We start from the raw sequence: 12,369 nt of genomic DNA, 5'->3' as shown, positions 1-12,369 counted from the left end.
CATTGTTTTGTTTACCGAGGGAAAATCCAATTCATCGAGGAAAAAAAGACGGTAAAATGAAACATGAGAAAGATTACTCTACCACGTGGCACTCCTTGCTCGCGGTCAAAACATGAAAAAGATTACTCTACCACGTGGCACTTGACGGCATAACGAAAAAAGACATAGCTTCCTCAAAATAGCATCTTTCCATTGTGTCGTTTACTAGGGAAAATCCAACGGTAAAATGAAACTAACGGCCTGCGTTACCTGAATCCAAAATTACTTTACGTTTGAAAACAAAATCTCACCAGCTCTTCTATTAGGAGTATAGAAGCACTTTCTAACAATTTCAACCTTGAATTGTAGCTGAAAAAAAATCTCTAATTTATTGAACTCTCTCAATCACTAACTCCAAAATATACCTTCAATTGCACCTAATCTAAACTTCAACGGAAATTAGCTAAACTTAAACATTGAAATCGAGGAGAATCGGTGCAATTCACAATTGGGGAAATAAAAGCAAAACAAAACTATTAACTTTAGCCTAAACTGATACTATTTGAATCAAAATGAAAAAAAAAATTACCATCGGAAATACTTTAATGTCTTCATTCTTAAAGTGCACCACATTGGAAGCCAAAAGTATAGTGGTTCCATAAAGAAAATAACCCAACATTTTGTTTCTATTTTTGTAATTTTCTGAGCAGGCTAGATGCCAGAGAAACCCAAAGCTGAGTTGAAATACAATACAACAAAGAACAAGGAATCTTTGGTTCTGGAACACATCACAGAGATAATTCAGAGTTTTCCGGGGGAGAAACAGAGAAAATAGCCCAAGAATTCAAAAAATCCAACTCACTTCTTTCAAATTCCTTCCTGATTTACAAAAAAAATCAATCTTAAACTTCAAGTTTCTGCAACTTTTCCCTTAAAGTAGTGCATCAAAAAGTTCTTTCCTCAAACACAAGTTAAGAGTGGCCACAAACCAAAAAGAGAAAAGGAAGAACAACAATTTCTATCATCAATCAAATATTTATAATCAAAATAACAGAAAAAATTTGATGCTCTTTTATATAAATTATTGAAACATTCACAGCATTAACAATTAGACATCTCCCTCTAAAATCAATCACAGAAGAAAAAAATTAAAATGAAAAAACTGCTTCTGCTTTTGCAGCCAAATTCAATCATCGTGTACAAAATCATAAGAACAAAAAAGTTAACTATGGAAAAAATAAATAATCAAAAGGTCATACCGTTTAAATACAATCCTGTACAGAAGATCGCAGCAATCAAGCTCCGATGTAATCCATCAATGCCGGCGGCCATTTTAGCTCCAGATGTAATGTCTTCTTTAAATCCGGGAGGCGATGATAGATGTGAATCGGACTCGGGTGGACTCTCGGGCGAGAAAGAAATTTCCGGCGGTTGAGCGCTAATCTCGGGATTTCCCGGTTTCGTCGTCACCGTTGGATTCTTTCCAAAAATCTCTCTCGGCAACAGGACTCTCGAAACCCCAAATATCGCCACTGGATTCTGATCAAAAACCGTTTGCGTCACAGATGCTTGAACTATTCCTGTATCAATTGCTACCGATCCATTAACTCTTGAGATATTGAGAGTGTAGCTTCCGGCACCGGTAGCCTCCGTCGCTAATGTAGGTTGAACCGGATTCACAATCGATTCCAGTGAACCTAAGGGATAATACGAATGCAACACATGGAATTTCAACACTACAGCTTTTTTCTCAGCTGGAAGAGACTGTAAACTCACAGTCGCCGGCAGATCTGCAAAAGCAGCGTCGGTAGGGACAAATAGAGTGATTCCGGCGCCTCTCTCATCGGCTTCAAATTCATCCACCACACCAGAAGCCGACAACATCGAAGCCGCCACAAAAAAATTATGTCCATCGAGTAACGCTTTCGTAATGTTCAATCCCAACGGCGGCCGCGTTTCCGACGTCATTAGATTAAATCCATCAGGAACCAACAGAGCATTCACGGAAACAATCGAAATATTGTACGGAAAAGTCTTAACCAGAGACAAAACGGTAGCGTTTGAGGGAGAGTAAAGCGAGGGAGAATTAATGCTGATAGTGTTTGTCACCGGATTCCGAGTGATATTAACAGTGCCGGAATTGGAGGAAGCACGGCCGGTGGTCTGAAAGAGAGTAGTAACGAGGATGCCGGAAGGAGTGATCTTCTGGAGGTCAGACCAGGAGAAGTACTGCAAAAGGACATGGTAACGGAGGAGGTCGGCGAGAGTGAAAGAAGAGAGGTGGCGCGTGAATTCGACGGAGGCGGAGAGGTAAGAATTGGGGACAGCTAAAAGAGTGAGAGGAGAACGGCGAGTAAGCTCGGCAGTTAAAGAAGGAGAAGAAGAGAGAAGAGAAGCGAAGGAAGAGAAATCAGGGTAGGAAGAGAAAAGAGCGGTGGTGTTAATGGCTAGAATAGGAGTGGTGGTGGAGGAAGAAGAGAAGGAGAGAAGAAGTAAATAAGTGAATTTGATAAGGGTAAAATGGGAATAAGAATGGGTATGAAGAATTGGGAATTTCTTGGTTGCCATTTTTATTTTTCTCTCTGCAACTTAGTTTCAGAGAGAGAGAGAGAGAGATGGAAGTGAGAAGTGTAGTGAGCCACTGAGGCTAGAGAGAGACTGTGTATGGTGGGCTTTAGAGAGAGAAAATGAAAGATGACGATGATTGTTGAATTTTTGTTTTTGATGGTCATGACGTGGATGTAATGAAAGTATTACACAAAAACCACATAAGGTCCATCATCATTCTAATTTTTGTACATTCAGCCCATTATCTTTCATCTTAACACATTTTCATCTTCTATTCTTTTTTCCTCAACAGATAAAAAAAATCAAAGACTTTAGTGTTAAAATGAAATACTAGAGATTTAATACACTAAAATCAAAATGATGAAAATGCTTTTTTCCAAATGCTTTTTATTTTATTTTTGTATTATATATAGGCTGCATAAAAAAAAATAGTAAGAGGTGATCAGCAGTGGGCCTGACGGAAGCGAGCGGATTTGGAAGCTAATTTGAGGAATAGCAGTGACGGAGAGAATCCGATTCTTCCTCTGGTTGATGTATCGGGATGTCATTCTCACGAACGCCAATCGGGTCCGGAGGAACTTAAGTGAGGAGGATGCTTGCGGTGAGTGCTTAGAAAGAGAATCTACCTTACATTTGCTTTGTGACTGTCGACGCACGAAGGAGAACTGGAATTTCTTCATCCCTCGCTGCTGGAGACAACCCTTTTTTGCTATTAATTTACGAAGTTGGATCAGCAGGAACCTAAGGATTCGGGATGGGTGGAGAGATATTCATTGGTCGATTATTTTTGCCACAGCTTGCTGGTGGCTATGGAAATGGCGGAACGAGAGAGTTTTTGATACAAGCTATAGGGAGATGAGCGATAAGCCTAATTTTATCATCTGACAAGCGAATGGGATGATTAACAGTAGCAGCAGAACGTGCAACCGTGTTAGTGGAAACCATGATCGAATGGTAGGGTGGAAGGCTCCCACGGACGACTGGGTTAAATTAAATTGCGATGGAGCAAGCAAGGGAAACCCGAGATTGGCATCGTGTGGAGGGCTGATTAGAGATGGCGAGGACAAATGGCTGGGAGGCTTTATTTGTAACTTGGGGGTCAGTACGACTGTGCTAGCAGAGCTTTGGGGTGTTTACTATAGTACCAAGTTAGCATGGGATTCAGGTTTTCGCCAAATGCTGATAGAAGTGGATTCTTTAGTGGTAGTCCGCCTAATAAATACCCAAGGGTCTTTCTCATCACAGACATTATTGGATAATTGAAGAGTGCCAGAAAATGTTAAAAAAGCAGTGGGATGCGAGAGTTGTTCACATTCTTTGTGAGGGGAACCAAGCAGTTGATTGGTTGGCGAATTTCGCAGGAACTTTTTCTTTGGGTCATCACGAGTGTGATGGACCGCCTGCAGGCCTTCGTGACATCCTCGTTGCGGATAGTAGTGGAGCCGAGTCCCTTCGTCTCGGCTTAGTCTAGTTTTGTTTTTCCTTTTTTGTGTTTTTTTGGGTGTGTTCTATCCCTTCCTCTCTTAAAAAAAAACTGTTTTTTCTTTATTTTTTTAATGTAAATAAGAAAAATAACCATTTGGTAAAAATTCAAAATAGCTGTTTTTAAAAAAAAAAAAGAAAATTAACTAATAGCTGCTATTTATCTGTAGCAGCAAACTTCTAACAACATCAACAAATAGGAAACATGAACAAAAGAAATAAACAGAATCTAAATATAGCCAACTAGTAATTTTAAGGATATTTATTAGTTTATGAGTTTATTTATTTCATATAATTAACTTCTTGTTGTTACGTGGTAGCACTAATAGGAATTTTAAATAAATTACAATATTGTATTAGTTTAATAAATCTTAGAAAGCTAATATATCATTGTAAATAAGTTAAAAAGTAATAAGTTATTTTGAAAAAATTTAAGACGTAAATTGATCATTTTATAAGTTTAGAGGATTAATGGAATTTTTCCAAAGTTGGAAAGTAATTTTAGGGAGCTTGGATGTATTTAACTTTGGGTAAATTACATTTACAGCCACTGAATATTTTTAATTTTAATATTATAGCCACTAAACTTCATTTCTTAGTCACTGAATTTTATACTTTTTAATATCGGCTAACATTCAATTTTAACTAACTCCTCAAAATGACCGTTAACGATCTCAAAATGAAAATATTCAAGAATTAAAGTTGTCTAGAAACGACATTTACTATGAAACCACATTTTTTTATTTTCAAAAATCACCTTTCTTTTTGTAAAAGTTCATTATCTCTTCTAATCAAACAACATCTAAATGACTTTTAAGCGAAAATTTTCAAAAATTAAAGTTCTTTAGAATATCATTAACTCTTTGAATATTTTATTTAAAGACTGCCAATTATCGTTTTGAAGCGCTGAGTGACTACCGATGTTAAAAAATGTAAAATTCAATAATCATATTATTAAAAATTGAAGTTTATTAACTAAAATGTTAAAATGAATAAAGTCCTATGGTCATGGGTGTAATTTACCCATTTAACCTATACTACGATATTCTTTCTTTCTCCGCTGGCTATGAAATATATATATTTATTTATTTATTAGTAGTAGTATTATTGGGAAAGAACAACATAGGTTGATTATTTTATTGTTAGAAATTAAATCCGCTTACTGAAAATTATAATGAGAGGCTTAAATTCTTGTACCTAATATTCTGCATAGGTGGAACAATTTTGTCTACTTATTCAGACATAACATTCAATATCATTTCGTCAATACTACATCTTCTTTCTTGGCTTTCAGCTTTTGCCTACTTTCATGTAACTATGTGCTATAAAAGTAAATACTTTATAAATCCTTTTATAGTTTTATAAAAATAATTTTAATATATATATAAATGATATCTCGAATAAATGATGCAAATAAAATTAATCGGGAAACAAAAGTGAATCTCGTAGAGTAAAGACAATGTGATTTAAGGAAAGTAAGAAAGAGAGTGTTACAACGAGGTGGAGTTTGAGAAGTTTTATGATGGATCGAATACACTACTAAAATGGAAGCTACATACTAGTATAAAAATTTGATATAATTATCGAACCAATTGGCGAGGCGATGCTTAGTTACAAATCCGAATATGTTATCCTAGGTTTGCTCTAGTTTCATTTGATCTTGAAACAATTGTTCTTTATCTATAGATAATGAGTTTCGATATATTAGTATTATGTGTTTGATAAAGCAACTAGTTTACATGCGTGGACACCAATATTTTTTTGCTTCTGAAGAAGCTTATCATATAATCAAAAGACTTATTAATAAGTCGATGTCTTGCTTCATAATTTTTAAGGAACAATAACATGACGTAAGATTTGGGGCAATTTAGATATCTTTTAGACATCTAATAAAACCTCATCTTCCATTTAAGATCTCGATAAGGTGAATACGTAGTTTCATTTGATATGACCATAATGGGTATAAAGACCGAAAAAAATTCTCCTTTTTGTCCTATCCTATAAACTTTAAGGTTTATAAAGTGGTCAGATCCAATGATGATCGAAATTGTAATAAAATTTAATGTGGAACTTGTTTTTTTCAGACGATAACGGAATTAATTTATATTTGATTCACGTGCTACCTTATAAGGTTTGATATTTCTGCTGGCGCCTCGCATAGGACTGTGTTCCAACTCGGGTTCGACTGCAAAAAAGAGAAATGGACATCGACGATGATTGTGTGATGTGTTCGACAGATATAGAAGACTTTGACATATCTTTTAGTTGTTCCCCAATGTGCATGAGGTATAAAAATTGGCAGGGCTGTCCGATCTCTTTACCTAGGTGGCTGTTGACGCGGATAATTTTGCATAGTTATTTTTTATTATGCGCAGGTCAGGTGGTAGCATCAGACTAGAGAAATTTATGATCTTGCTCTAGAGCTGGTGGTGGGCGCGGAACGATTTGCTCTAGAGACGAACGACTGCTTCATCGCCTGTTATTATTTTTAGCAAGTTCCGTTGTCTCTCGGACTGACATCAGAAGTAATTACGACAGTGACTACCTGGAACTGTTTTGGCATTGACTCCCTATGCGAAGATTTGGCAACGAGACGAGACCTTCTAATTCTGTCTCGTTCTGTACTGATACGAGCTTATTTACGGTGCTTGAGCATACGGGTTACGATGCAGTATTAAGGAACTTCGAAGGCACCTTTATTGTGGCATGGACAGTAACGGCGGATGGAATAATGGAGGTTCGGGAAGGAGAAGTTTGGTCGTTGCTACAAGCTATTCACTGAGTAATTAGAATGGGTGTGTTAAATACCATATTCAAAATAAACTCAAAGATCACGGATGACGCCAACTACTCAACACAACCAAATCATTTTGAATTTGGTGATTTAATTGATCAATGTCGAACTCTTTTGTTAGTTAACAACGGTTTCTCCGTCTGTTTCATTAAAATGCAAGCAAATAGTTTAGCTCATGCTTCGGCAATAGCGACTCCACAACATGATACTTTGACAATTTTTGATGTTATTCCGAATTTCTTTCATCATCTGTACTAAACTTACTAAACTTTTGCTATGCCACAACTCATTAATGAAGTTTTTGTTAAAAAAAAAATATTTTAAATTATACTGTAAAGTTGTCCTGATAACCAATAATGGTTGTACCTTTAAAAAATATTATATTTACATATTCATAAAATACATTCCCTAAAATATAGCCTCCTTCAAATATTATGGTAGAAATTTTTACGTTTTTTTTTTATTAATTTGATGGTTTATAAATTAAATTGATGCTTAATTTTATATTACATAAATGCTTAATTTTATATTACATAACTGCAATTTGATTTTGAGGCTCTCTGTTTTATCGATATGTAAAAGTAATTTTTTTTTTTTTTTGTAAAAGATTGCCCTTAATTGTAAACAGAACTTAATGGTGTAATTTAAAATATTATTTTTTTTACTAAAACATACCATAAATCTCTATTCATAAACTTTTAAACCACGTTACGAATTTACAAATACTTTCTAATTTCTTTAGGGAAAAATACAAAAATAAATTTTGTGGTTACACTGATTTGCAGATAAAGAATTGTATTATTTTTGTCAAAATGATGATTGTGATTATTCGTCATTTTCAAAACCTAGGACTATTGGATTGAGATTGCCAATTTGACCGTCAACGACCTCAAAATGAAAATTTTCAAGAGTTAAAGTTATTTAGTATCACATTTACTATGTAACCACATTTTGTATTTTCAAATAGGGTAAATTACAAAAATGGGAGGCTCATTTACATTTTTAACCCATTTACTTAACCTACTACATATCTAGACTGATTTTGTGTGACTTTCTCATAATACCCTCAATATTTACACGCGTCTGTCTCCCTCCCGTCTGACTTCGCAGATTCGATCTTATGCGAAGCCTGCGAAGCTAATGTTTTGGGTTTACTTGATGAATTTAATTAGCATATGCGAAGCCTGTGAAACTAATGTTTGGTTTAGTTGATGAATTTAATTAGCATATGCGAAGTCTGGATGTGTTTTGAAGCTAATTCGCGAAGTGATATATAACAAAAAATGCCAAACAACAACGGATTCTAACATTAAAATCATAACATTATCAAAATTTACAACAAGATTGCCACAATAAACTTCTAACAAATCACTTTATAATACATAGGTTCCTATTCAATACCGATGGATGGATGTGTCTCACGGTACAGAACAAGATTGCCACAATAAACTCCTAGCAAATCACTTCATTATACATAGACTATTATTCACCACCGATCGGTGGATGTCTCACGATACATAGGCTCTTATTCACCACAGGGATGGACGTGTCCCACGGTGTAAGCTTTTATTCACGACCGATGGTTGGAAGTCCATGACTTTTGGAATGGATGTCTCTCATGGCACCCTAACACGCCGGCTTCCAAGAATGAATATTATGTATTCAACCACCTTCAAAAAAATTTAATCGTGTTAGTCAGAAAAAAAGAAAGATTTGGCTTCGCGAAACGATGATTCGCTAAGTATGCAAACATAAATGTGCAAGGAGGAATGTGACGCTCTGACTTCGCAAAACGATAATTTCGCGGAGTTTGCGAGGAGAAATGTGACGCTCTGACTTCGCGAAACGATGATTTCGCGGAGTTTGTGAGAGAAATTTATCGAATTACCTTGCAAACTTCGCGTAATCATCGTTTCGCGAAGTGAAATCGATAAATTTCTCCTCACAGACCTTGCGAAAACCGCATATGCTAAGTGGATTTATGGAAAAACGCAGAAAAAACAGTATATACTTACATTTTTCGACGAAACCAATATGATAAACTGGGAAAAACGATGAAAATAACATAGAATCACCATTTCTTTGATACACAAGAAGAAAGAAACCAAGAAACGAGCAGGAAATAGAAGATGAAGAACCATGTCTTCGTTTTCTAGGATTAGCAAGTTGCAGAATCAAGAGATGAAGAGAGGAAGAAGAGAAATACATTGTGATTTGGAGAAATGATGCAGATTTCGTGCAATTTAAAGGAAGATAGGAAGATCAAAAGTCTTGGAATCATTAATAGAGGAGCTACCAACCGTTTCGCGCAACCAAGGAGAAGAGGGGAGAAACCGTTCGCGTTTGGGGAAGTGGAAAGGTTAGGGTATTATGGGAAAGTCATACAAAATCAGTCTAGATATGTAGTAGGTTGAGTAAATGGGTTAAATATGTAAATGAGCCTCCCATTTGACCTAGTTTTGTAATTTTTCTTTTCAAATATCATCATTTTTTAAGTTTTCTCTCTCTAAACCTTAACATCATTTCTTCACCAAAACAACAACCGAATAATCTCAAAATTAAAAAGTTAAAGAATTAAAGTTGTTTAAGATCATTAATGATCATTCAAGATCATTATCTCTAACAATTAGTAGTGTAAACTCAAAAGTCATTAACAACACCATCCTCGTTTTGATAAAAAAAAACAACCATAACCCTTTATTTGCAAAGCAGTGATTAATGATTTTTTTAAAATTAAAACCCTAATCTATATTAACGAGAGACAGTTGAATAAAATGATGAATTTGAGAAAACAGAAGTAATTGTCTTTTGGTTAACACATCATTTGCCCCCTGAACTTGTCCGAAATAGTTGATTGGCCCCCTGAACTTTCAAAGTGTCTCGATAGCTCCCTGAACTTGCATAAAATGTTTAGTTAGCCCCCTGATCTTGTGTAAAACGTAATCAATTGATCACTCGATTGCAAAAAAGTAAGTTAAATGCGGAAGATGTATTCCACGTGTCTTAGAATGTTATTACATAATTCAAAAATAGAGTAAAAATGAAGTTATTACTTGCTCGACTACAAACCTTGTATTCTCTAATATTACAACCGCAATACCCCAATCTTGATTGTTTTACTTTTTTTAAGACGCGTGCAATATATTTTCCGTATTTAACTTACTTTTTTGCAACCGAGTGATCAATTGATTACGTTTTACGCAAGTTCAGGGGGCTAACTGAACATTTTATGTAAGTTCAGTGAGCTATCGAGACACTTTGAAAGTTCAGGGGGCCAATCAACCATTTTGGACAAGTTCAGGAAGCAAATGATGTATTAAGCCTTGTCTTTTAGTTTGACAAAATCCAAATATTTCATGACAAGAAAAACGTCCAATTTGCTTGAATTATGTTCTTCCAGTTTTTTTTTTTTTTTTTAATTTGTTTGAACAGTTTTCTCCTCTCTTTATTAAATTAAATTAAATCACTCTTCGCTGCCAAATAATGAAAACAAAAGTCTTGTTGTTCAAAAAGTAAATAAAAATAACAAAAAGTCATGTTCTATATACTACATTATTTCACACTGCTAATATTTTTCTATTTTATCTTAATGGTTTAATATTAATATGTATTTTTAATTATATAAAAAAGAATATTAATATAGTTTTGTTATTTTAAGTTTTTAACCGAGTTTAGTATTAATATATATTTCTTTTCAAAAAAAAGTATTAATATTTTTTTTGTTATTTTAAGATTTTAAGATATAAAAAGTGATTTAATTTAATAATCTATTCTTTTAATTGAAGAAGAACAAAGTTTGAATATAAATTGAAACAAATAATGGAAATCTTTAATAAATATTTCCTCATATGATAAAGAATTGGTCTTGGCAGCAAGAAAATATGCAACCGTGTTAACTTGACGTTTCTCATGAATAAATTCGACCCGTACAAAAATTTGTGCTTGCTTCAAAATATCAGTAACAATCATTCCAATCCAATTAGATACAATTACATCAATGTGCAGTAGACGAATTGCAGATAACGAATATCAAACAATTAAGACTACATGAAAACCAACATCTCTAACAATTCTGATTGAAGAAAGGACAACCATTATTCATTCTGCATGCAAAGCAGATAGTGGTTTACCAATCAGCCCACTCCAGATAATGCCACAAAACCGGTTGAGATCTTAGAGAAAATGAAGCATTACAATTCAATTTATATATGCATAACAGAGAAGCAAGCCACTGTATATTAGATGATGAACTCTGGCCAGCTCTTAAATTCCTATATATTGAAGTTGTAGTTATTAAAACTGCCACAAACCCCTGCAGTGCTGAAAAGACACTTTCTGCAACCATTTAAAATCTCAGTCGTTTCTTACCATGGACCACTTGATTCTTTCAAACCATAAAAACCAAACCTGTTGGTCCCTTATAACGTTACAAGTATAGTTCCAAGGGGGGGTTAGGAACTATTTAAAAATTTTAAGTTAGGGCAGACTTCTTTTTCGTGAGAAAAAGGTTTTAACAGCGGCGCTGAGTGAATAGCAAGATACTGGCTTAGTCAACTGGTGACTAGGTCAGTTTCTTTGCTTGAGTCAGGAGATAGCACTTAGAGTCTATTCCTGAGCTTAGATATTCAATGCGCACAACTCAGCTTGACCTCTTTACTTGGTCAGTTTTTGTTTAAGCAAGCAATAAATATATAAAGGAGTTTAAGGTTAGAAATGTGTTACTCAGCAGATTTATCCAGGTTCGGCCTCCAATCCTACGTCTTGTCCCCGGAACACGTTCCGAGATTTCGAATTCTCTACTGAGCTCTTTAACGGTAGAGCATCAAACCTTTTACAATCTTAACAACTAAGTATAACAAGAGTACCTTCCTCTATACCTCTACTCAATCCTAATCTTTCGATGAGTACTATAACCGAGTACTCAGCCTCTCCTTTCTAATCTCTAGAAATGATAAGTGTTTGTCCTAAACAATGATTGCTAAGACACCTTAGATGATTGAATAATCACTCTAGACTTTTACACAAAAGATATGAAATCTAGTGTAAGATTGCTTTGCTTTTTCTTGTAGAACTTTGCGTAGAGATTTGGTCAGCGTAATGGCTTGATCAAGTTCTGTGTTGAATGAAGCAACTGAAGGGCTCTATTTATAGAGACGTCTGAGGCATCGGTCATTTCGAATTTCGAAATAACCGTTGGGGGGAAACAGCTTCCTTTCGTTGTCATCCTGTCTTGCTCAGAGCTCTCGGCCAATCAGATTTAAGTATCTTCTGTCCTCGGTCAGCTTTTGGTCAGCTCGGCAGAATGTCTCTTCATTTATGGTAAGGTCAACTAGACAGCATTCTGTGTCGTCTGAACTTTACCCAAAGTGGAAACACTTTGTCTGGAAGTTGTTCTTAGCCAACTGTTGTCTTGTACTCTTTGTCGAATCAACTCAGCAGCTTCGTCCCGAAGTTGTTCCACGAAGGTCTTCTAGATCCTTCTTCCGTTGAGTTGTGTTTTGTACATAACGACAGCGTTTTGACATACGCGGGCCGAGTTGCCTTAA

General features: G+C 35.2%; 1 protein-coding gene across 2 annotated transcripts; it reads right to left on the bottom strand.

The window, feature by feature from the left end:
• Positions 1 to 217: 217 nt before the first annotated feature.
• LOC136224278 (fasciclin-like arabinogalactan protein 4) lies at positions 218 to 2,663 on the bottom strand. 2 transcript variants are annotated; one of them, XM_066012559.1, is made up of 2 exons: positions 1,239 to 2,663; positions 218 to 249 (listed from the first exon to the last, which is right to left on the bottom strand). In XM_066012559.1, the coding sequence occupies exons 1-2, from the start codon at positions 2,545 to 2,547 to the stop codon at positions 233 to 235; spliced, it is 1,326 nt and encodes a 441-aa protein (XP_065868631.1). In that variant the 5' UTR covers positions 2,548 to 2,663; the 3' UTR covers positions 218 to 232. The 2 variants fall into 2 exon arrangements, with proteins under 2 accessions (XP_065868631.1, XP_065868630.1); XM_066012558.1 differs by lacking the exon at positions 218 to 249 and adding an exon at positions 580 to 858.
• Positions 2,664 to 12,369: the final 9,706 nt, after the last annotated feature.

The sequence above is a fragment of the Euphorbia lathyris genome, chromosome 3, assembly GCF_963576675.1.
Source record: "Euphorbia lathyris chromosome 3, ddEupLath1.1, whole genome shotgun sequence".
Lineage (NCBI taxonomy): Eukaryota > Viridiplantae > Streptophyta > Magnoliopsida > Malpighiales > Euphorbiaceae > Euphorbia > Euphorbia lathyris.
This window is presented reverse-complemented; position numbering and strand designations above follow the sequence as displayed.